Source organism: Lepeophtheirus salmonis, chromosome 3 (assembly GCF_016086655.4).
Source record: "Lepeophtheirus salmonis chromosome 3, UVic_Lsal_1.4, whole genome shotgun sequence".
In the NCBI taxonomy this organism is placed as follows: domain Eukaryota; kingdom Metazoa; phylum Arthropoda; class Copepoda; order Siphonostomatoida; family Caligidae; genus Lepeophtheirus; species Lepeophtheirus salmonis.
This window is the reverse complement of record NC_052133.2, coordinates 31,031,920-31,057,948: the sequence shown is the minus strand read 5'-3', so window position 1 is coordinate 31,057,948 and position 26,029 is coordinate 31,031,920. Positions and strand designations below refer to the sequence as shown.

At 30.3% G+C, this 26,029-nt stretch overlaps 3 protein-coding genes and 1 long non-coding RNA gene across 6 annotated transcripts; 3 read left to right on the top strand and 1 right to left on the bottom strand.

The window, feature by feature from the left end:
• Nucleotides 1-5,954: 5,954 nt before the first annotated feature.
• LOC139904995 (uncharacterized) lies at nt 5,955-9,328 on the top strand. The gene is made up of 3 exons (XR_011779376.1): nt 5,955-8,482; nt 8,540-8,679; nt 8,743-9,328. It is a non-coding gene; the product is annotated as an uncharacterized lncRNA (long non-coding RNA).
• A 2,656-nt stretch (nt 9,329-11,984) lies between these two features.
• On the top strand, nt 11,985-19,053 carry LOC121115353 (WD repeat-containing protein 86-like). The gene is given in 7 exon segments (XM_040709577.2): nt 11,985-12,652; nt 15,784-15,927; nt 15,980-16,232; nt 18,022-18,273; nt 18,275-18,323; nt 18,393-18,575; nt 19,046-19,053. Coding segments are annotated over 7 exon segments (1,077 nt in total). The 5' UTR covers nt 11,985-12,464.
• LOC121114913 (protease-associated domain-containing protein 1) lies at nt 18,941-20,718 on the bottom strand. Of its 2 annotated transcripts, none has more exons than XM_040709029.2 (3): nt 20,118-20,718; nt 19,791-20,058; nt 18,941-19,215 (listed from the first exon to the last, which is right to left on the bottom strand). In XM_040709029.2, the coding sequence occupies exons 1-3, from the start codon at nt 20,322-20,324 to the stop codon at nt 19,196-19,198; spliced, it is 495 nt and encodes a 164-aa protein (XP_040564963.1). In that variant the 5' UTR covers nt 20,325-20,718; the 3' UTR covers nt 18,941-19,195. The 2 variants fall into 2 exon arrangements, with proteins under 2 accessions (XP_040564963.1, XP_040564962.1); XM_040709028.2 differs by having other exon boundaries at nt 19,787-20,058; nt 20,118-20,661.
• Nucleotides 20,719-21,680: 962 nt separating this feature from the next.
• elgi (E3 ubiquitin-protein ligase NRDP1 elgi) lies at nt 21,681-24,564 on the top strand. Of its 2 annotated transcripts, none has more exons than XM_040709027.2 (4): nt 21,681-22,081; nt 22,191-22,590; nt 24,018-24,099; nt 24,152-24,564. In XM_040709027.2, exons 1-4 carry the CDS (start codon nt 21,849-21,851, stop codon nt 24,325-24,327), a joined length of 891 nt encoding a protein of 296 aa, XP_040564961.1. In that variant the 5' UTR covers nt 21,681-21,848; the 3' UTR covers nt 24,328-24,564. The 2 variants fall into 2 exon arrangements, with proteins under 2 accessions (XP_040564961.1, XP_040564960.1); XM_040709026.2 differs by having other exon boundaries at nt 24,006-24,099.
• The last annotated feature ends 1,465 nt before the right edge of the window (nt 24,565-26,029 follow it).

Genomic DNA, 26,029 nt, shown 5'->3' with positions numbered 1-26,029 from the left:
TTTAATGAACTCAAGTTTGTTGGTTATACCAGTACTATTAGAGTGAAGGAAGCAGTTAAAACAGATATCGAAATCGGTTTTTGTAGCTCCACACATCATAAAACAAATGGCCTATAGATGACGTAAACCTCCCCCCCCCCCCACACACCAAAATGGACCTTTACAAAAAAAACGAACAAGAATAAAAAATTTATTTTATAAAAAAATCATCAGTTTTCTAGGCTAGCCTCAATCCCAATCAATAATCCTCTGGACGACCCTATAAGTGCATGTTAATTGCACATGACCACATTTATTTTATATTTTTAGACAGAAAAAGTATCGAAAAGTACCGGAATCGCTATAAAAATATTGCTGTCGTGACAACAGCATAAGTAATTATATTCATACTAAATGTGTCTGAAATATCTTTGATTACACTTTTGTGAGTATATACGTCAATAATGAGCATTCCTTTAATGAATCTAAGATGTTTTTTTTTTTTGTTTTTTAATGAATAAAAATTGTTTTATTTTGAAAAATATATTTTTTTAAGATTAAAATATTAACTATTTGCAAATTTCGTGTCAAGGATATTCTTAAACACAAATATAAGTATATAAATATATTTTCACCAGATAACACGCCCATTTTTTCACCTATATCATCTTTTTAAATACAATAAAAGGAATCAAACAATGTCATAGGTACATATTACTGTTGAAACTCGGTCTCGGACCAAATTTTTCGCCTGATTCAGTCTGAAGGAATTTTTTCAAGACTGATTTACCGAGACTTTGAACCAAAATTTTATTTTCTTTTAAAACCTCATTTTTTCCCCTTAAATATATTTTCTACAAAAAAAAAAGTATCATAGAAATGAGGATTTTTCTCACGATTTCTCAAAATTTCACTCTTAAGAAAATCCGGATTTAATTATTTCCTTAGATAAGCTTCTTTTAATTGTTTATGATTAATTAAATAATTAGATGTTGAATATATATTGAACTATAATGATCACTCGGTAGAGGGCAAAACCTCTCCCTAAAATTAAATTGATTTATGTACCTCAGTTTGATCAAAAGTTATGATCGATTATCTATTTTTTTGTTCAACGTTACTTTTACCTTGACCTCTCAAAATTAAATGGCATCTTACTGTGACCACCATATGTAATCTTCGTACTAAGTTTGATCAAAATCGAAATTTAACTTTTCCTCCAATCTTGGTGACTAACAAAAAGCAGGCTCAAAATATAACCTTTGTTTAACTTCGTTGCGGCAGTAATGAAGAATCACTTTTCCTTTACATTATTTCGATATATCTTTTACAAATGATGCGATATATGCATCGTTAATAAATGATCCCCAACGAAGCCGAACTTGCGGCTTCTAAAAAAACTAACCCATTCAATATCAGTGATAATAATGAAATAAGAATTGAGAAAGTATTATGTATTCTTTAATCTTAAAGTATATAAAGAAATACGTTTAAGCTTCCTAATATATACTATCATGGATTTTTAGATACATAGAAGTCTATCATTTTGTTTTCGTTTTTCCCCCATTTGAGTGCATTTTTCTTATAATATATACTGTATACAATTGCAGTTTTTAGCACTTAACTTTTTATTTAGAAACATTTTTCGTTTGTAATTCTTTGGAAATAAGCATATTAAACGATATCCGAGGTAAGTAAAGAGTTTTGTATGTCATTTTTTTTTGTCAAGAATCATTGTTGAGGTTAAAGTTTGTCATTTAAAAAAATAATCTTAATTCCAGGTATTCCATGCTACTACTATTTATTAACGGGATCCCAAATCCCGGATCTGCTCAACGACAATTTCCCAGGAAATAAGAAACACTCGTAGGAACAAATCAAATCGATTTTGTAAAATTTCATTACGAGACCGCTCCAGACCAAAGTTAATCCGAAATAGTTTAAATTATAACGGTATCATACGGGTTTAGAATTCGCAGACCCAACACTAGTACATAGCTCTTAATATAGATAATATATTGTTACGATTTATAGATGTGATAAGTTTTTTTCTATTCATGTATTTATTTAAACTTGATTTTTCCCTACTCCATCGGTCACATTATGCTATAAATGGAGAAAGCAGTCGTCACTTTGATTCATTGCAAACATAGAATGAAACAAAATGATGAGTGCTAGTACAATTAGTATACAATGTTCATACATATATGTACAGGATGGCCCAGAATGGGAGTCTCATCCAAAAATTAAATGACTCATATAACATGGTTTAAAATAGAATATAAAGCATTAATACTTTTTCCATATTTCATATTGTCCTATAATTGGCCAATAGATCATTCATTAACTTTTCTCTTGCTCTGTACAACTTGGCAGGAGACGCATTTTCTTTAACTTGCAGGTAGAATACTCTAAATCTAATTACTGGACTTTGGATTTTTGAGCGATTTTTTTTTTTTTTTTTTTTTTGAAAAATGAGGACCCATAATATCAAAATTGAGCAATTTGTATTTAAAGAAAATACAGTTTTATAAGAATAATTCAAATTAGTTGGTGTTATTTTATATTAATCATAATTTATTATTTTGATATATTATAACCTAATGAACAAGGGTTTTGGCTCGTAGTAATGTAATGTAATCTTACTAGAACCTAACCTTTCTATATTATTTCATTCCAGTTAAGAAAAATGAATATTTTTTCAAAAAAAATGGATGAAACTGTAATTCTGGACCACATTGTCTGTAGGGACACCATGGAGATTTAAAACGGAACTTTTTTTCTCGAACATCAAAAATCCACTAAATTTAGAATACAATTGTGTAAAAATGTTACAGACTATTGTGAGGAAAAAAATCAATAATTTTTGTTTATTTCTTTGAAATAATGGATAAAAGCTAATTTTGAGGGGGAAAAATAATTTTGTGGAGGAGGAATATTTTTGTAATAAGGAAATCAGTTTTTACTTGGTTTTAACTGTAACTTATATCATTTGAATTGTTTTTTTTTACTATCAGTTGATAAAATTTTGTCAAAATTCAAAACTCACTCATAAATGAGAAATTTGCAATATAGTAATGCTCAGCAGTACAAAGGGGTCGGTTGCATCAGGGATTGTATATTTTATCGTATTGTGTTTTATCATTTTACATATTCACACTTCACATCAAGCATAGTTCTGCCAACCCAAAACGATGATTGTGCTTCCCAACTGAAATATAAAATAAATATCATTTAAACTTTATTCTTATAAAACTGCAGAAATATACAAAATTATATATTTGCATGCTTGAAAGTCCTTTATATTGGAATCAGCCCCAGACTTGTGACTACTGAAAAGAAAATCCTTGACCTTGCCCTACTTGAATTTGATTTACCCGTACCCTCATATAGGTAAGGGACTGGAGGGGATCCAAGTCTTTCCAGCTCCCATTAATTGAGCCAAACTCTAAAAGTGTTGCAACTCTCCCGGTCTTTTCTACAGGAGGAGAATAAAACACTGAAATTCTAACTTTTTTTACAATAATTACATTTCAAGTAATTTTTATAGTCAAATTCTTAATATTATGTACCATATCCTAGTGCATGGGTTATAAGAGAACTGCCTCATACGCTCTTTAGAACCGAACTAGGGTCTGATCAGTGGTGGAGTGCACGATTTTTAGACGAGAGACCAATTCTAAATTTTAGAGTTCCTACGCTACAGATTTACAAAAGCCTATTAAAAAGCAAAATAAATGTTGTTCCTTGCTACTTTTTGTTCCAAATAAACTAAATTTCAGATCTTTTTTCGATTTGGTGTCCCATTGAATTATTATTATTTTTTAAATAAATGTCAAATCTTTTGTTGTTCGTAAAAGGTTTATTTTTCAAAGATAAACCTTTTTTCAACCTTTTTTTTTTAAGGAAAAATTATAAGATACATTTTTTAAAGAATTCTCCTTAAATTCCCCTTCTACTTCCTGTGATCTATCTGGACTTGAGCTGCATTTAAGTCTCACTAAACTGCGACTTCAGACTTGAATCAAACTATAGCTTTGAGACATTCTTTATTTCAAATAAAGACATCCGAGTTTTAAATAAAGAAAAGCAAATGACAATTAAAAGTAGGGAGAGAAGTGATTTATCTTAATTCATATCAAATGTGAAGTAAATAAATTTGGGGAAGTCTTATCTTTTATTCATAAATATGCAAAAGGAAATTGCTTTTTGTCAAAAATTAAATTAATTAAAATATATGGGGACAGTTATACTTTTATATCATTAAATCAATTTTTAAGTGTATGAATAACTAAGAAATAACGTCATCTCATCTTGAGTATAGAAAGAGTATAATATTAGCGAACGAGACTAAACGATTTGCGAAAAAAATTCAAAATATTCATACTACTTAATAGTACACAAGGTCATTTCTCAGAAAATATAAAAAACTCGTTTAGTTCCCTTACAAACTTATTTGAGAAATACAGTAGTTAATTGTTTAAAATAATATCTTTCTAATAGATAAAACAAAGAAAGATCGGGTGGCCTGATGCATCGCAGGGGTGTCTGCAGGAGGGGAGGGACTGAATTTTTTTTCAAAAAAATTTATATTCGAAATTTAATTTTAGAATTTTTTTTCCGAATTTTTTTTATTTATTTTTTTTTTGTGTGAATTACTGAGGATTTTTCAATTTTTTTTCCGAATTTTTTTTTTTTTTTTTTTTTTTTTTTTTTGTGAATAACTGAGGATTTTTCAATTTGTATTCCGAAAAATTTCATTTTTCTATTTTTTAATTCAGAAAAATTTCATCTTTCTAATTTTGTTTTTCAAAAAAATTATAATTTTATTATTTCATATAGTAAACCCATAAAGGAATTGAGGATCATAGTATAGACTAACTTACGTTTAAGACAAGGGATTTCTACCTATAGAGCCCTGAATAATTACATAGGAGTGCAGGCAATATACTATGTATGAGCCAACCAGGAATAATTGACAGAGTAATAAGGAATCGGTATTGATATCAAAATATTTCATAAATGCGACGGAATTTCCTGAAATGATGGTATCGGTGCATCCCTAGTTACATCCCTTCAAATCCCAACGTGAGTTTTTTCTGTGGTGTTTAACCACCTCAACATTAAAATTGATATTTTAACCATAATGTAAATAATAATAATAATATCACTAGTTAGCCTCCAGTGCTTATTCTAGAGAAAAGTTATTATTTACCTTTTCTTATTCCTTGTCATGGTTCTAGGGCTCCTAATCTCCCCCAGACGACTACCCCCCCCCAGCTTTTTACCCCTAGGCGATTACTCCCCGTCCTTTTACCTCCTAGTATTTCACTCCCCAGACCATTTACCCCCTCCCACAGCATTTTACACCTTATCACAATAAATAGTAACCATACGACCAAACATTAACAACCATACATATATAATTACAAATTTAACTTAATGACATTGCTATTAGTGATTTATCGGTCTTCTCTTGACGTCATCACTTGTCACTGCTGTTTATAAAAAGTAAATTATTAATATAATTATTAGTATGTATTATTTCATCTGGGATCTGGTAAACTTTCTATCCAAATCATATTACGAAGAGTCTAAGAAATTTTTCTAGTCCTCAACACTCCTTTGGGTCGCTTTAGATACATCGCTTTCATCGTAGATTTGGGATGATTCTATTTTACTTTTGTATTGTTGAAATAACACATATATTAATAATTACATAGATACCTATAATTAACCTACGTAGTTAAATATTTATATTTGATATTCGTGACTCTATGTATATCACCATACTTAAAAATCCCTTCTCAGACATCATCCTTTAAAATTGATCCATAAACTCCCCTCCCCGTATAAATCACCTTCTAAACCTCAATGTTTTGCAAATTTTTTGTCATGGAATTCACTATAGATATTTTTGAAGCTTATATGTATCTATTATATAAATATGTTTATTTTAGTATAAAAATTTTGAAGGGGGGGGGAGTAAAGGGTTCGGGGGTTAGATGGTATGGGAGTGAAATGCTAGGCGGTAAAAAGACTATGGTTACTTGCTCGTGGCTGTGTTAAAGGACGGGAGGGGGATAGTTTTCCATTGGGTAGATATACTTTTCCCTCCGGTCATATTATTGATCAACATACAATCAATAATAAAACGTCAATATCTTTATAGACAAAGCTAGGAGCGTTCTAAAGTATTGCTTTGCTTAGTAAAGGAATACTAGAAACTACTAGTTTTTAGTATTCCTTAGCTTAATGTTGAAAATACGCTCAATTTTTTAGCTCTCGCGGTTTTTTTGGAATTGGTAATCTGAGGAAGGATTTTTTTTTCCTGAACTGTTATCATTATTATTTAACTCCTGAGTAGTGAATTTTCTCTCTTCTACAATCAATTACATTCAAAAAGCTGATTTAACATTCGTGTGTGCTCATAAAAAGACGGAGAGTAACCTTGAGGATTTGTTGTAGAGTACTAATTCTAAGTCCCTTTTGGACCAAGAGGAGAATTGATAATCAACATTGGAGCAAGTATTGTCTATGTTTCAGTTTATTTGTATATCCCCCTCCTCCCTCGTCAACGCTGATTGGAGCAGATCTAATAAAACGTCATGACAGCTAAGCTCCGTTCCTCCAAAACATTCTTCAAATTGTCAGAGTTTTTTCTGTTTCTTTCTTTAACATGTAATAAATACACAGAATTTCCATCACTAGTTATGCTCGGAAGTATATATGTACTGCCAGTAAGTCATACAAAAAAAAAAGAAGCTTAATGACGTCATAAATACAATTTTTTTCTCAAAATGTTAGGCGGGCATAGTCCAAACTTGTTCCTTTTAATAAAAAAATTAAATAATATAAAGTTTCACAATTGTTAGAAAAATATCAAATTATTACTTAACAAATATTCAATGCAAGTCAAAATAGAGCATTTTATAATAACAAATAATTTAAGATAAATAAAAAATATTTTAAAACTTTATGAATAGTTTTCCCCTTAATGATAATTTTTATACAAAATAGGGAAAAAGTAATTTTGTATTACTTCACCTTTTTTTTAACAAAGTATATCTTGTTCATTATTGGTCAAATCGTATCAAATGCTATAATATTGTAAAGATGTGAGTGTATACTGCAAAAACTTTTTTGATAGTATTGTACTTGGTCAGTTCAGTTGTAAATTATCGTGCGTCCAGTATGGAGATCTCGAAAGAAAAAATTCGCCATATTTTACATTTTTACTTCCTGAAAGGGGAAAACGCGTCGAAAGCGACCAAGAAAATTTGCGATGTATACGGGTCAATAATCTTTTGGTTAGTGTTTCACAGCAGTGGTTCGAGCGATCCCACCCCCTCAATTATATCCTCTACTGTGAACAACTCGACCAAATGAAGCTAGCAATCGAACAGAAGCGTCCAGTATTGGTGAGTAGGAGACAACAAGACAACTCCAGGCCGCACACATCTTTGGGAGCTCGGATGGGAAGTTCTTATGCATCCACCTATAGTCTGGACCTGGAACCAGGTGGCTACTACATATTTCTGTCTATAGCCAACGCGGTTGGGGATTCAAATTTGGCCTCAATAGAGTCCTATGAAAATTGTTTGTCGAAAGAGAAGGGCAATATGAAGTCGGATTCTCGTTGGAAACAAGTTATCGAAAAGAAGGGGGCATACTTGACTTAAATCGGATGATTGTAACAATTATCATAAAGCATTAAAATAAAGCGAAAAATACGAAATTACTTTTCCCCCAACCTTAAAGTATTGCTTTTTCCGTAAGACATAACACGTACTTTTTATGCCTTGTATGTAGTTATAACTAAGGGTGATAATTTTGGTAAGAATAGAAAAGCGTGCGAGGAGAAGAGAAGAAATACTTATGGCATCATTGATTAAATAATATACATCTTCTTCTATCAATCAAGAACGTTATCATTCCCGCCTTTATTATTCAATATTAATATAATATTAGATGGTGATAGTCGATAGAGAACAGAATAAAATGCCTAAAATAACGTCGCCTTCTGTCTGGATTTATGAAAATGGAGGCCCAGGAATTTGTAAAATACTTACCGGATGAGGAACAGATGGTTTGTTGGATTTGTCGATATAAATGTGCCTTTAGTCCCCTGTCTAGAATTACACGCCACTCATTATCCTCATCTCATATCAAGAGCATGGATATTCATCTAAAAAATCAAGTTAATGATGAATAAATCAAGTCAGACTTTAACTTTGATCTCACAAAGATGCTTATTGCATGTAATTTAACCTTATCCATTGCTAATCATCTATGTTATAAAAATTTATGAAGAAATACACGGGTAAACCTATCTCTTCCCGAGGATCCATCATTGAATTAATGGAGGATGTTGGTACTGATGTCATTTATAGAAATACATATAAAAATGTTTTGAGTCATCCACACCAAATGACGATCAAGTTATCAGTAAAAAGTATTTACTAATATCGAAATGGAACTCTGAATTTGGTACTATCTAACAGTAAGAAGTATTCAATTTTTTTTTTAAATCTAACCATAAAATATGATTCTATTTTAGCTAAACATATCAAGAATTATGATACACAACTCACTAAAGGGCAAAAACAACTGCTTAAATGGTCACAACAACGGGGGTAGTAGCTTTGGATAGTTTGCAACTAGTTTGTCTGAGACTAGTTTCTTCGCTTGAAGACTTGGGTATGATAATTAGGGTTTCCAATATTACATAGTCAATAAATATTACTTTTTTTATCACTTAAGGCTTAGGTATGGTTGATAGGCTCCAAGAAATGATGTTCAGAAAACTCATAAAAGGCAAAAACAACTGCTTAAATGGTCACAACAACGGGGGTAGTTACATTGGGTGTAGCATTATAATTAGCAATTGTGTATATCCTTCATGATAATAGTATGTTGTTATATAAAATATCTTTTTTGATGCTCATAATAAGGAGTAATATCGCCGGACATTACTACATAATTAGCTTTTGCTCTAAATCTTTAAGATGGATTTATTTCTAACATTTTTTTTATTAGTATATTTATTCTCTAATTTTATGATTTCGATATTTACTTTATTATTAATAATTAGTTAGATCTCATCGGTAGAGATATATCTATCCTGTGCACAATTGTATAAACCAACTTCCACATGAAGAAGAGGGGTGATTATCTTTTTGATTAAACTCCACATCTCGCTTGTGTTTTGCAACCTAAAGTTATGATATATTTAACTGGATTCCGGTGTCAGAACAAGAAAATACTATTTGGATCAATCTATTATTTCAATATTCTGTATATATAATTTATTTAAACTGGAATTTCAAATATATTTCGAAATACTCTACTTTGTCGTTTCATTAGCTATTATTCTGAGAATAAGGTTCATAATGAATTACAATTTCATGGAGTGTGACGTTTTCAAATCTACTGTAAGGGATAAAAAACGTCTAAGTCAATTATACGTAGTATACCTTCATTAAACATTTTGCTAATAAATACTTTCGTTATACCCTCAAAAATCATAATAAAGCAGGCAGATGATAATCACATCAGTATTTTAAACAATGATACCATATGTATTCCCCCTCCCCTTCTCCTTGTACGAGTTTTTCTCTACAATATTATCAACTTTAGTTATAAGTAAGGATATCATATTTATACAGAAAAAAAAGAGCGATCAAAAGGCGGGAGCTAAAATTATAATATTGCTGAAATAAGACTCTTGTTAATAGCAGCTGCTTGTTATTTGATTTTGGGGTAAGAAAATGTATTATTACTATAGAGAGGGGAACCTTCCACATTTATATTAGCATTATTACCGGTAAAATATTATAATTATATATATGTAAACTTCATTTATATATATATATATTTAATTATGGATTTTTAAAACAGTTCATACCAAAAATTGGCAAGAATGCTTACTTTAGAGGAAGAAGATTTCACGAAGACTTATTAAATAATGAACAAAATAAAAGAAAGAACTCCCGCAATAAAGATTACATCCTTAGGAATAATATAAGTCTAGACTTGTTTTAAAACATCTTTCCAAGCGAAAAATTGCATATTTTCTACAAATTATATGTTTTTAGTCAAATAGGAAGTATTGTTTTTTCTTGTCATCATACTATCATACATTATAATTATTCATCACATAAAGATATGAATTGATTGTCAGGTTTTTAAAGAGTATCTCTTATTTACTTGGGGTGTATTCAACCACAAAGAATACAATTTAGTGATTCTGGAGTAATTTACTACGATATGTGAATGCCACAAGGGAGATATTCAATGATTATATACGGACTTTTTCACTTTGAAAAACGCTTAAAATAATATCTAGTATAACTTACATACTTGAAGCTCATAAAAAGATAAAATTAACGTGGAATCAATTTGTATATATACATAAGAGAATGAGCATCTGTCGTTGAACATAGGAGGCTGAAATTTTGAATAGGAACTTGTTTTGAACCTGGTCAGTTTAAGACGGGGAGGGGGGAGGATCATATAAGGTTGCTTATGCTATACCCTAGGGGGTTGAGCTATAAATCAAAAAAGTGACTGGCGTTCAATAAACAATTATATGAATAACACCGTTTTCTAAATGTATTCAAAATCAAAAAAGAAATCGGTCAAAATTTCAATTTTGTTTTTTTCTGGTGCAAAAAATTGGACTTTCAATGATACATTAGTAAACAATATAAAGTTTGTTGAAATTTATCTGGAGATTTGTTTATATATAAATTTTACTAAAAAAAATTGATGTTTAAGTGTCAATTTTTTTTCTCATTTTTTCATCAAACGTCAATTTTCAATTTTTTTTAGAAAGAAATGCCAATAAACGATACATTTTGTCCATAAAATTTTAGACTCTGACTTTAAAGGAGATTTTTTTTAAATTTCGGAACATTTTATTACATAGTTTTTGCAATATTTGTAAAAATGAACCAGTTCTCTAAGGTTATTTTTTCAACTGCATTATTCATCATAACTTTTTGTTTTTGCAAGTACGAAAAAAAATAATGATCGGTTAGTATTCCTCTTTACAATTCCATTAAATGTTATTTAAACTTTTAATGGACAAAATATGAAAAAAAAGTTTTTTGAAATTTTCTTTGGGAATTTTTTAAAGTAAATTAAAAATGGACTTTTCATCTACACAATTTTTTTTATGCATATATTTTGGTATGTTATTTGAAGTTCATGAAACTATATATATATATATATATTTAATTCATAATAATATTACTAAGTTTTTTGTAGGGGGGTTGCTATGATGATACTTTGTGAATTAACTTACTTAGCGGGATTGATATAGTGGGAAAAATCCTATTGAATTATAATTATCAGGATTTTATTCTTATGAGAAATAGTTATGAAAAGAAAAATACAATCGCGTAAAAAAAATCGCGTAATAAGTGTCTTCATTTCACAATCGTTTTAATTTCTTTCCCTTTTTCCTTTCATTACATACTGATACTATTCTACTAATAGGAAAAAAAAGCGAAAAAAGGAGTGGATGTTCCATGTATTCAGTATTCCTTGGAAAGCTTATGTACTTTTCAATTATATCTTAAGCAAAGTTTTACTTCTTAGGGAGCGTTTAAATTTAAAAAATGATAAGTTTGATGACATTTGCAGTTTGACTCAATATATGATTATGAGAGAAATAGTTGAAAATGTTAAATCAAGTACAGAAAATACATATAAACCAAGGCATGGCACACATAGTGCGCGTGTAGTTTTTTAAGTGCCCATATGTAATACCTTTTTATTCGGTAACCAGATCCGACCAGCAATAAAAAACTTAAATTTTAAGTGAAGAAAGATCCAATTCTTGGTAGATTTGGAGCCTGTATAACCGTGAAATACAGAATCCGACCTGTAGGCTAAAAGTCAACTCGGCCACTTCACTAAAATCCATGTAACTCTTTCGAAACATCTGAATTTTCCTATCTCACACTCCTTTAAAGGCACATATTACTATATTTCAAATACTTTTGTGTAGATATGGAACAATATTGATTAGTTATATATGATTAAATGTAACTTATATAGTGAATAATTAAATACAAAATTTCTCGTAGGTAAAAAAGAAATCCCAAAAATCCCGGGAAAAACGGAATTACAAGAGAGAAACCTTAGTACCGACGTTATTACAATTATTTATGCAATTAACCACATTATATGCTTTCAATAAGTACACTATTGTCATTGTTATTTAATATGTACATGATTTACTATATAAATAAATATGTGAACGTTAGGTACGAATTATTATTGGCAAGCTATGGATATGCGTATCAAAGCAAAGAGACTGTTTGATAGGAAAATAAAAACTGAAGTATCTATGATATTCTTTTTTTTGTCATTAATAGTAAACATACCTCGGTGTTTGAAATTTAGATAGATATTCTACATACGATCACTATTCATATAAAAATATTCGACAAGGAATACAAATAAAAGCTTAGAAAATGGGTAATAAAAATTCATCCTCTAATAATAGAGGTCGTCTCCTTGAGACGTTGGCTGATCATGACGAAGGCATCAATTGCTTGGCTGTATCTGATGATGAGAGTCTATTAGTAACGGGATCTGAGGACTGTACTGCAAGAATGTGGTCCACGCGAACAAAGGAAACAGAGTGCTTAGGAGTACTAAGGTTTGGATTTTACATATATTGATTATTATATCTTCACTTTAACCCTTAAAATACTGGACAATTTACGTATAATACCGCTTGGGTCAATTGGATCCATATTTAATCTTCGGTATCTTTTTATGCATTCATCAGAAAATATGGTTTTTTTTAGGAAGTGTCTTACTGAGCAAAGCATTATCCTTAATAAAGCCTATTAAATATATATGGATTAACCGATTCACATCCGAAAGAACATAGATAGGATATTCTTATTTGTTCCTGTTGTAGCTTTATGACTTATTGGAGAAGCAACTTTGAAATTATGTAGGTATTGAAGGTTAATTAGACAAAAATTTGAATTAAATAGGCTTTATTCTTTGTAAATATGGGAACTGATTCTATAATAGGTTTTTAATTTTGTAAATAAGTGTAAAATGTTTTAATGGGTCCAGTGGTAGTATATATTTTTGTAGAATATATTCAGAGTTTTATAAAATATGTCCTAAAATATAGGAGCAGTATTTTTGTAGTTGACAATCAGAACAAGCTTTTTTATTTTCCTATTATTTTTTAATTCTTGAAGACTGAACATCTAAGTAAAAAGTAATAACTAGTGAGTTCGCTCATGAAAGATGGAGAGTAAAAATGAGGGCACCCTCTCGTAAATTGTATGTGTAAGATCTTGTAGGACTCCGAGAAGAATTGATGATCGACTTCTGATTAATTCCAAGAAATATATATCCTTGCTATATATGGAGTAGGATTTGTTTTTGTTTCCTTCCCCTCACGACTGATTGCAGCTGATCTCTCTCCTCCCAAACATTCTTCAAATGGTCAGGTTTACCTCGTTAATTTTCGGTTTCTTTTATTTTTAAATATCAATAGGACATATTTTATGAATTATGGACCCAGTTAGTATTTTAAGGGTTAAGAGGAATGTTATTCAAATATTTTTATTTAACTACGATAACGTTGTTCATTTATACAACCAATAGCAGAGTGAAACGATTTTCACAGGGGTGGTCATGCGTAAATTTTAGTGCCCCCACGCTACAAATTTACAAAAGTTTCGGATCTTGTATTTTTTTTTTTTTTTAAATAGAAAGTTCGGATCGTCTTTCGATTTGCCACCCTCTTGAATTATTATTATTATTTTAAAAAGACTTTTAGAAACTTTTTCTTTTTCTTGGAAGTAAAATACATATTTTATTTAATGGAATTTTTTCATAAATATTCTTCAGTTTACTTGAACTATATTTTTTTTAGAAAATACTATTTTATTTCCACATTTAAAAATTTCTTATTTTTCCCGAATTTGGCACCCTTCTCATTTTTGGTGACCTATAAAAATTTCTCACTGGGGGATGCATGGACTACGTAGTCCCCTGCCACTTTGTCACAGTATACAATCAAAAAATTTAAAAAAAAAATCAAACAGATATGCATAGTCTTTATTGTTGTATGTCGAATTATTTTTCTAAAATATATTAAATATCAATTATTGAATAACTATACAAAAATTTAAAAACAAAGTACTAAATACTAAATCAATTCAATTTGCAAAGACGATAAATAAATAAAGAAATTCTTTTGATTACATCGACCACATCTGATTTCCTTTGCATATACTATGTATGGGTCCATGAGGAAACGGATTTGACTCAAATTTGATATGTGGTATCATTTATAGTAGCTTTTCAATTATGCATTATAATATAGTTTATACTTGCTTATTATTGCTTTGGATTATGCTATATTACTAATCAATAATTCATCAAAATACCTCGGAGTTCGACTAAAATAAGGATCCAATATTTTTATTTCTATGTAGGACTCCAGCTATCAATGATACTACATAACAAATATGAGTCCAATTCCTTCCCTCATGAAAAATTCTTTTGAAATAACTCGTATATATATAACAGGTGGTCCATTGAAATCTGAACACTTACTAATTCAATAATTAATGAAGGTTGAGTGATTGAAATTAATTCATATTTCGATATATTAAAGTGTAAACAATTAGTGACAAAAGAAAACAAACCTGAGATCTCTAGCTTATGTTCAAGTCGAGAAAATGACACTTGAACGTGATTGACGAATTTCCATTTGCGCACTCCATGCAGTTGGGCGTCTCCAGGACCACCGTCTACGCCATCAGCAAGTTCGAAACGTTGGAGAGGAAGAAGGGGTCTGTCAAAAAGGCCAAACTGGAACAGGAGGAGTTAAAGAAAACAGGCCATATCAATCCCTCAAGTCTATGAGGGCCCATGCAAGAGATCTCAGGGTTTCACACCATACTCTCCAGAGAGCTTGTGAGGGTGGAGAGGCCACTTTTGACCTGCAATAAAAGAAACCAATTTCCTTCGCTGCAAGATTCTTTTGAACGAAATTTTTGAATTCTTTTTTGACACTTTTGGCCCCCTACGGCCCTGATGCAAACCCCCTCGACTACATCTTTTGGAACCGCGATCTTCGGTCCTAAATAAGGACCTACACTTACATTGACTTGTACTCAAATAACTTTCTTATGACTTGTGACTTGACATGAGACGTACCTGGCTAAACTGGAAAATCCTCAACACCAGGATGAGTTTTAGTTTGATGGGAGCCTGGGGCAAATACAAATGTGTGGGGTCTTTTTTTTAAATTACTGAAATTAAAGAAGAATATTCTATTTTATTTAAAAATGACCTTCTTTAGAAAAGACCCAGCTCTTTATTTATACACTTTCTTTTCGAAAACATTATTTCTTTCTCTTTTAAGAACGGCCTTTTTTAAAGAAAAATTCGACCTTTTTTATACTTTTATGGTATTTTATAAATGTATTTTTCGTCCAAATACATATTTATAAATTATTTCTAGACCGGACCCTAATCAAGAGGGGGTTCTGGGGCAAGTGCCACCTAAAACAGGCCTTGCACAAGATATTATTCTAAGACTCCGATAAACCGAATTGACCCACTGAAATTCTCCAAGAAAATATTACTTTACTAGTATATTACTTAATAATGTATTCTTCTTCGTTACATATTTCCCTTAAAGAGTCTAACTTATAAGATTTAAAGTCCTCAAAGTTTGATGATCCCAGATTATGTAGTACTATAAAATCTACAATCCTACCTATAATGTGATATTTACTTTATTTCCAGAGGACATACGAGCTACATCATAAGTGTATCAGTAAGTGAAGCCTTTGTTTTCACAGCATCGGCTGATGCATCCGTTCGGAAATGGGACATGACTACATGTGAATGTCTTTTTATCTATTTAGGACATGAGGCTCGAATTCAAAAGTAACCATTTACTAAATTATGTTATTAATTCAATAATTCATTTTCACTACAGAATGATTGTTTCACCTAATCTTATATTTACATCCTCTTATGATACGACAATTAGAGCATGGATTGTAGATACATCACAGATCAATGAGGGTACGGAGGAAAGTGCATGTTTAAGAACTTTCCATGGGCATAAAAGTAGTGTTTATCCTCTCATCTATATACCGTCTCAGGAAGGCACTGCAGATTTGCTCATATCTGGATCGGCAGATAACACTGCACGGTCCTGGTCAATTGATACGGGGTGTTGCTTAAAGGTAAATGCAAATAGTATCTATACCTATTAATTAGTGTTGGATCTGTCTAAAAAAATATGGAGACCTTCTCATTAATTTTATAAGTCATAGGACCAATCTCTATATCTTCATAGCTGCGATCATAGTATTCATGGCATAGATATTGATTCGTAATAATTTGTCGTCCCTCTAGCCATATAATAACTCTAATAATATATGATCTAGCTATAATTCATTTTCTTCTTCAGTCCTAGCTAGGGCCAAAGAACCGATTAATTGGTCCTAGACAGTGCATTAGTCAGCTCAAGAAATCTTGAACACGCTCCCACTCTGATACTAATTTTGTGAGCACTCTCTCACTCGTTTTTTAAAACAATGAGCACACTCCCTCTCCCAATCAATTAAAAATGAGCAGCACTCATTTTTTTGCTTTTATAGAAGTATTTTAATTTAACAACTCTTTATGATTCCTATTAATTTCCTTCATTTTTTATATATTATTTATTCCAAAAAATGAAGGGAAATAAGGTACAAGAAAAAATGAAACTTTAAGATCTAAAATTATATTCAAAATAAGAAAAATCCATAAAAAAAGTTTTCCTTTTTTAAATTTTGGCATATATCCTTAAATAATTGAACACTCTTAGAAGATATTCTCTACACGGTAGCTGAGGATAGGAGTGTATAAATCAGGAGGTAACATTTGTGCTTAATTAGATCTAACGACAATTCAGTCAAATATTCAAATATCTTTGAAAACAATTATTAAATTGATAGCATTCAAATAACCACATGCAAATAAGATAATATTAAGTACTAATGGGTTTTGGTTCTCAAACAGTATGTCTTGAGACAATTTCAAGTGTGCCGTACGATTTCGAACAGCCATACATTATTTGCAATAGCTTATGATGATCCAAATAATTTGTTTAATTAAAATAGGTGTGTCAATAAATTTTTATTTGTCTTTTGGTGTGCCTTAGGCACAAAAAGTTTGGGAACCATTGTCTGAGGGGGCATGTTATTACGAGGTTTTGTACACTATCATCTAGTTAAGCCTGATAATTAGTTTGAGCTTGAACACTGGGTCTTCAAATTTTTGAACTTATGCTTGTTTGAGATTTTGAGATTTATGTCAATTTACGACATAAAAATATTAGAAAATCGTATTTCAGTAGGGAAAATTCGTTAAATGTCCATACACGAAGGTCGAAGGAGCTGGTGTTATCTCTAAGGGAACTGGTGTCTGAGTTTTCTTAGAGTGGCCAGCTATATGAGAGGCGAACTCGTCAACCAAAGACAGCAGGGTTATAGATACAGCATTGGAAAAAAAAGATTCTAGATTAACTTCAATCCTCGTTCCTTACAATCTTTAAAATTATTATTTAACTCTCAAATTGTTTTGATGGCATCCCATAAGATGCAGAAACGGAAATGGCAATACAAATTTATAAAAAATATGAGCAATATTATCGCTCTTCTAAAATGGCGTGTGCTCTCGCTCGTTATAAAAACAATGAGCGTGTGCTCTCTCTCGCTCAAGAATTTTGAGGCAAATAAAAATCGACTCTAACTTTTTCATTCTCTAGAGTGCGCAACCTCGCAACCTCTAAATAATGATCAATTTGGCTAAAATTTTATATTTTTTTCAATTTTTAAGTACCAAAAGGTACACTTTTGGACAATGTACCCATCATTTAGGGAGGGGGGGAGATTTTAAGAACTAATCTAACTTAGAGTGTCAATTAAGGACTATCTTATCTATGACAAATGTACTATATTTCTAAAATAATCAAAATTATTTCTGTAGACTTTTAAAGGACATACAGGGGCAATAACCAACATGTCCACTGATACAGAAGGAAAAATCCTATATACAACAGGAGGTGATTCTGTAATAAAATCGTGGAATATAAAAAGTGGTCAATGCTTGAGAACTATGGAGGGGCATACAGATTCAGTGATTTGTATGTTTGTAACTAATCGTCTCATGTATACTGGTTCGGCAGATACAACAGCCAAATGCTGGATAACTGAATTTGGTGACTGTACCAGAACTTATAAAAGGTCATAAACATTCAGTAATATGTTTGAGATTTGAAAAAGGGACGAGTAAGTTTTAGCATAATAAATCTCTACAAATTTATATTTTTTTAAATGTGTGAAAATTGATTTGTATAGTTTTTACTGGATCCGGGGATGGAGTCTCTAGAGCGTTTGAAGCAAAATCCGGTACATTAAAACGAGTGTTTGTTGGCCACGAAAGTGCTATTAATGCTTTAGCTGTTGTGAATGACAAACTATATACTGGATCATCTGATGGTACACTTCGTGTATGGGATGCTAGCATTGTAGATGAAAATGGTATCAACCTCAATGATAGCCAAATTTTAAAATCAAAAAAAGATTTAATGGATATTCATTATGATAAAAATGATATTAAAGAAGAGGAATAAAAAAAATTTATTACTTCTAATAATAAAACATTTAGATACAAACAAGTCTATTAAAAATTATGTATATGTTTTTTCAGTTACATTGTTGTCAATATTTTTTTATTAAAAATGTGTACAGAACCACATATTTTTCTTTGATATATAGTTAAGGCACAAAAACAGTATGACTAATTATTATAAAAAATGACCAATATACTATAAAATAAAGCATTAACTTCGTCAAACAGACAAATAATAATTAAAAACCTAAAAATTGAGCATATATGTATGTAGTTACATTTAATTAAGATTGCACCATAATTATTTATTAACTATTCGTGTAATTTCGATACAGAAATCTCAAATTAACTTAAAATTATTTTTTATATCACAATTTAGTTAAGTAAGTTCCTCATCCGAATTATTGTCCATATATATTATTCATTATTTACCATATCAACCAAGGAAGCAAATTAAGATTCTCAATTGAAATGTTCGAAATATTTACAGGAATACGAATAAGAATTTCGTCCATGCCGTTTTTTGCCATCACATTGCGTATCTTGAAACTAAAAAAATATATTTAAAAAAGTAACATAAGAATTAATGCTACTTTAAGGAATGATTTAATAGTGTTTAAGTATATATGATGTCCCAGCACAAAAGAAATATCGTACAAAAATAAAATGAGAACCTCCCAATTATTTTTTTTAATTCATTAACTTAAACAATCCATAATTTCATAAACACAGCTGTACAACTTCAAGCATAATTTTCAGTGTTTCCGAAGAATTCATAAGAATAATTGATTGATAGAAAAGGAAGATAATAAATTATTAGTAAAAGAATACAAATGTAATACAGGCTCATTTTTGATCAGATTTTGCACTTGTCTATCCTCTGTCAATGATCCAAACAATAATAATAATTGAATAATATTGAAATTGAAAGTAATCATAATTATTACATAATATAGAAATTGACATTAATTATAATTTTTAACTATTAAATATCTTTCTCTAAAATTAAAAGTCGAAATAAAATTCAATATAAGAACTATTTGCATGCATTCATGATTACTAATTTTCAAGAGTCATTTTCTAAAAAGAAGGCAAAATAAATTAAATTTCAAATATTTACCTACTCTTCCCTTCTAAAAAAGCCATTGGTATCTCTACTTTGCGCTCAGTAAAGTCATCCGCCATATTATAGTAATTATCGTCGTTCTCAAAATTATTATCGGATATAAGAATGCCTAAAGCACCCGCTTCTTGAGCTTTAATTCCTTTAGAAAAGAAAGAACATTCACCTCTTTGAACAAAGACTATTTTATCTTTCACATTGTTCAGATAGGAACCACATCCATACAATGGATCAGAGACTATTAAATTAATCCCCGAAAATTGCATATTCTAAATTATAAGTGTAAAATTAAATAGGCTATTAAATATAGACATAATTTAGTACCAACCCAAGAAGGAGTGTATGTTGAAGGACTTAATTTGTAAGTATATCTCAACTCCGTAGGATTTAAAATCTCCATAAAAATGAATTCATCACCCATGGTAAATTTATAGTCTTTGTCCGTGTAGGCAGCAGTATGAGGTTCATGATTAAAGGAGTTTATATAGTCCAAAGATATTAAACATAGTATGAAATAGAAAAGCAGTAATTCCATATTGGCATTGAGTGGAGGTTATTTTTACGTAGTTAGTGCCGAAGTTCACAAACGCGGATTCAAACAATTCGATAGAAATAATATCTTACGACGTGAAGCAATGATTAAGCTTACATTTCATATCCATTCAAGGCATACTCACTCACAAACCTCTCATTTCTTTCCAACATGGTACTACCTGCTAATTTAATGTATTTGTTGTTCGCCCATTGGTGTTTCAAGAATTATTTAAAAATAATAATATCATGATTTTAGAAGTAACATTCTTTTATCCTTCTAAAATGTGATATTCGAATTTAAATATCAATCATTTAATAAATACTAGTACATGATAAATACATCGAATATTTCATACTCTTACGTAACGCGAGTGACGCTAATTCTTGATCAATTTAATAACTGTAAAAAATGCATTAGAAAAATAAAAAATGGAGGTAGGATTTCATATCATGTATAATAAGATATAAATCATAATAATATATTATTGTAATTTATCGAATAGAGGTAAAAAGTACTAATTATTTTTTATTAGAAGATAGAAAAAAGAAGAAAGTGAATCCATTTCCATTGCAAAATGAAATAATTTTAATAAAAAAAAGACTTTACAATATTCACGAAACCTTTTACTATTTGGAAGTATGATAATATATTTTGTTTGATTTAAGAAGGGACTTTAATTATTTCTTCGTGCTCATAAGCTCTATTGGGTAGAAACACGTTATTTAGTAATATTAATATATATAATTTTTATTGACTAATAGTATTAACGATATTACTTTGCTTAGTAAGTAATATAACGAAATTATTTTTTAATTGAGTAATATGTAATAACTTATCATATAATATTACTTGATTAAAACTATCATTACTTAAGTTATTAATCAAATGTCTTAATCCGATCAGAAGACGAGCAAAAAATAGGTCAAAGCAACTTTTCCTCTGATTGAAGGTATGCAAGTATCATGGAAAACATTTAGTTTTACAGAGGAAGCTCAAAATTGTCAAAGATTGTCAACACGCTACTTTTATATTTAGCTCAGTCAATCCATTATTTTTAGTTCAAAAACCTTTTTTGGGGATTTCAAATATACCCCAAATTGGATTTGAAACTACGACTATAAAAAAAATTATAGGCCATAATAATTTTATTAATTTATATAATTCATAGCTGTATAATTGTATTAAGTTCATATTATTAGTGTACCAGCAACAGGAATTCCTCATCATGGAAAAAGGATGTTTTTCACCACAACAGGTTTCGTGATTGAAGGGGTGCTCCGGCCAGCTAATAATATTAGAACTCATTGTTGTTATGTTATAAAATTTAGTACATATAATTCAACTATAGGAAGCGCTTCTTTTGATTTGTGACGTCAGTTAAAAAGGTCTATAATTATTTATTATGTAAACACCAATATTCTTCCTTAGTTTTTTTTTAAGGTGAAGGTTCGAAGATGTGACTGACTTTGTTAAGTTAAGTCTGTTTATTAGTTAGATTTGACATTATTTGTATAAAAAAAACCAATGGGATTTGAAGTGGATCGATTCGAAGGAGATGTCTCCGAAGAGTTTTTTTGCTCTATATGTTCTGGTATTCTTGAAGAAGCTATTCAGGCTCCAGGTTGTGAGCATTGTTTTTGTTCACTCTGTATAAAACAGTGGCTTCCTCGTCACCCCACATGTCCTGTCGATAGGTCCCCTCTTTCGCTTCATGACCTTAAACCCATTCCTCGAGTTCTTAAAAATCTTTTAGCAAAGTAAATGTTTTTCTTTTTCTTCATTAATAAATAATAATTACAAATTAGAAGCGTTATTACATTATTTGTAATTTAAACCATCTTAATTCTTACTCCTTTTCTTTTTCAGATTATTGATTCGATGTGGACATAAAGACTGTGCTAAATTAGTGAAATTAGAACAACTGAGTTCCCACATGAAAGATTGTGAATTCAATCCAAAAAAGCCGGTTATCTGTGATCAAGGATGTGGCCTCGCTCTCTCCAAAGAGAACTTGACAAGTCACAATTGCATAACAGAACTTAAATCCAGAGTGGAAAATCAAGAGAAAATTATCATCTCTTACGAAAAACAATTTAAAGATCTAAAAGAAAGAGTTCATTCGTTAGACATATCAGAGTCAACTAGAAATAGTACTCCAGATCAGAATGATTTATCGGAAGGGATTGTTGTATGGGCCAATTCTCTAGCCCGTGCTAAAGTTACAACTTGGGGAGGAATCATTTCTACTCCAGACTCCAAATCTCAAGTAAGAAGTTTTGAAGAACATAAATCATTTAGTGCATTTTAAGCAGTTATTTGGTAAATGAAGACAAGGGGCAGGAGGGGGGGAGGGGTCATTTTTAAATATGAAGCCTATCAATAAAAAATTATTGTCTATTTCAATGAACAAATGAATATATTATATTTGAAAGGCCAAATCAGTACCAATTTAAGTCTTATAAATTAAATGAAGGTTCTAAACTATAGTTAACATTCGTGAATATATCTACTTATCCAAGAAATTTAATACAAAAGCATACGATATAAAATAATTTTTTCTTTTCTTGATTTTTGTTCAATGTTGTTTTTATGTTAACTCACAACATATGTATAGATATGTGGCAATTCAGTTAATTTTATATTCATATTTGATTGGCTAGTTTATTGGGGCATTGAAGGACCGATTAATTATTAAAGTACAGTAAAATCTGTAAAAGAACAAAATTAGGATAAGATCAACTTTTTGAGAGAAAAAAAAATCGTACCATAAACGATATTGCATAAGAGAAATAGGACTATAAATTATCTTAATTAGACAATTTAGTTTTACCTCTCCTAAAGTCCATAATTGTTTAATGGAACGATGTAGCTCAGTGTACAATGTGCTGGGTAGAAATTATTCTCTTGAATTCAATGTGCATAAGTTCGACAATGTCGTTCCTAGAGAAAGAAATATTCATTATTTATATAGACTTCAAAGACAAATCTTTAGTTCAAATGTAGTAATTGTAATACTATAATGTTTACTCATAGGAAACAAAAAAAAATATTTACTTATAATTAATCATTGCAACTCCATCTAAGCCATTAAAGATATACAAAATTTATTAAATATCACAGGAGGTGTAAAAATGTATTTTTAGAACATAATTCCTACTATGAATATACTCTTTTACTCCCTATAAATAACAGTAGTAAATATAAGTTCAACTTTTCTTTGCCCTTTAATTGAGATATTATATTTCTGATTGTTCCAATTGGGTCTTGGTGTTTGTGAAATGTTCGCATCAATATGGTTGTCCGAGTCTGTTTTCTCTTAAATGAATGCAGTGAGAAATAAATATCGTATTAAACTCACTCAAGCACTGAGATCCGATAATTTGAATTGCCACAAACATTATGGATGCGAACATTAAAAAGATAGTTTAGAATTCACGAGTCAATTACAGTCATTAAATCTATAATATGTATAAGTCAAAATATTCAAACTAAACTCAATTAAAGCCCATGCTTCATTAGTGTGGCCCGCGAAATGATCTCTTCATTTCATTTTGGCTAACACCCAAAAACTGTTAAGAACCCCTGGCTTAGACTCTTGAAAACTTATTTCAATATTTGGTTACTGTTATAAATGCTTAAAGAAAAATGCATACTTTTAGTTGATTGATATTCTATTTGTAGAGCAATGTCAAGCGATCTCTCATCGAATCTGGTTGTCCGAGACAAATAGCAAAAAAATTAATGGAAAACGTACACGAAATGAGATGGCCTTTGGGTAAGAGTATTAAATAAATAATCAAATACATGTTGTTTTTTTGTTTTTTAAGGACTTCTCAATCTTAAGACTAGAAGAGAAAATCAACGTCAATATAAAAAATATATTTGCCGAAGGATTCCTAATAAACAAGCTGTTGTTGTGATGGCCTGTGACAACTATCATATGAGTGATGATATGATTATTGAACCAGGATTAGTGATGATTTTTGCTCATGGAATCGAATAAATACAACAATGTTTTGTTTTTCAAATGGTGTTTGAAGTCTTGAAACCAGTATGGTGATTTTATATGCATTTATCGTCTATGTTATGTCCCATAGAATTATATAATAATGTCCTTATATTATGTTTAAAAAATATTACATATTTTCCCTTTAGAGACAAACTGACAAATATTCTATAGCTTTAATTATATTAGAAAGATATTGAAATAAACTAGTGTAATTTTTACATATTATGATTATCATCGTATTAAAGACGTATTTATTTGAGCCGTATGACGACGCAAGGTTTAAAAAGATTCCTCTTGGACCAGTGAATATTGGTTGAATATGAATACAGCATATTTACTTTAACTTTGATATAGTCAAAACCAGATAATGATTTTCCTTTGTATGATGTCCTGTAATGTCACATCCGGCTACATCTTCTAAACTCTGCAATTTTAATATTTTTTAGCATTGCTCTATCTGGAATTTCTAATGTTGCCATTCTTTGATGCCTTGTATGGTGCTTCAAATCAGATTAGCTAGACATGATAGCGGTGCCTTTCGCAAAAATGAAATTGTTTACACAAGCACATGACTCCCTCGATGAATTTTTGCTACGTCGGGGATAATATTTTTTCTTACTTGCTGTGTTGTGAATTGTTGTCATGATGTGATCATCTGATTAACTAAATTGAAACTAAAAGGTTATCTCTAAAAATCTTCGTAGTTATATTCTATAATAAGAGTTATCCTGTACTTTAAAAGTTTTTAACTATCAAAATTCTCAGATATAATAGTTTAGTTGATAATAACATGTTTAATGAGAAATCTATTAAGGAAATATTTTTTCAGACAAAACATAATAGTTTCATCTAATTAATAAGTTACAAGATATTAGGGAATAAAATTTTGTTTGTAATATAATTTTGGGATAGCTTCGTAATTTTCCCAAAATCCCGTAATGCTGGTTCTTAAATTTGTATAGTACGTACCACCTAATAAAACATCAAAATCTCCTTGGCCGGTGTCAAAGGGGGATTCCCCCACTGAGCATTAGAACCGTAATAAATGGGATATCCCTAGAAAATTTTATGGAATGTTTTGAAAAATTTGGAAAGGGTTTTAAAAAAATACCTTTTTTTTTTTTTATAAAAATGACTTTTTTTAGAATAGACAAAAATATTACTTGTTAAAAAAAGTAAATAAATTAACTAATGACACATTTGAGTAAAAGTGCACCCAAAAAAGGCTTGACTTTCTAAAAAAGCTCATTAAAAGATAATTATTAACATTATTTTCTAAAAATGTCATTCGGTCATTAGCGAGCAATATTTTTTTAATGTTATATCCGGAAAAAATGAGATTTACATTGGAAAATAAGAAAAAAATATCCCCCCTTCCCACCTCCTAAAGAAAAATCCTAGCACGGTCCATAGTAGCACCATTATCACCAAACAAATATAAAATATCCGAGTCTTAACCAATTTATGACGTGCCTTCGTGTATTAAAATTTGAGAATCAGTGTTCTAAGTAGACTGGTAACTAATCTATATCAAGGGTTGGCAACCCTTGGCATGTGTGCTAAATAGTGTTGTATCTGTCTTTATTTATTTTGTCCAGTCTTAGGATCAGTTCTTAAGACTGCTGGTCCTTCGGGCTGACACTTCTATAGAACGCCGTTACTTTTATTAAATAATGGAACATTTAATCCAAAAAGA

Bases quoted from the DNA above. Each gene is read 5' to 3' on its own strand.
- elgi (XM_040709026.2), top strand. From the start codon at position 21,849: ATGGGATTTGAAGTGGATCGATTCGAAGGAGATGTCTCCGAAGAGTTT. The intron at 22,082-22,190 runs GTAAATGTTTTT...TTTCTTTTTCAG, and splicing joins CTTAAAAATCTTTTAGCAAA to ATTATTGATTCGATGTGGAC. The intron at 24,100-24,151 runs GTAAGAGTATTA...TTGTTTTTTAAG, and splicing joins CGAAATGAGATGGCCTTTGG to GACTTCTCAATCTTAAGACT.
- LOC121114913 (XM_040709028.2), bottom strand. From the start codon at position 20,324: ATGGAATTACTGCTTTTCTATTTCATACTATGTTTAATATCTTTGGAC. The intron at 20,059-20,117 runs GTTGGTACTAAA...CTTATAATTTAG, and splicing joins CAACATACACTCCTTCTTGG to AATATGCAATTTTCGGGGAT. The intron at 19,216-19,786 runs GTAAATATTTGA...ATATTTTTTTAG, and splicing joins TTTTTAGAAGGGAAGAGTAG to TTTCAAGATACGCAATGTGA.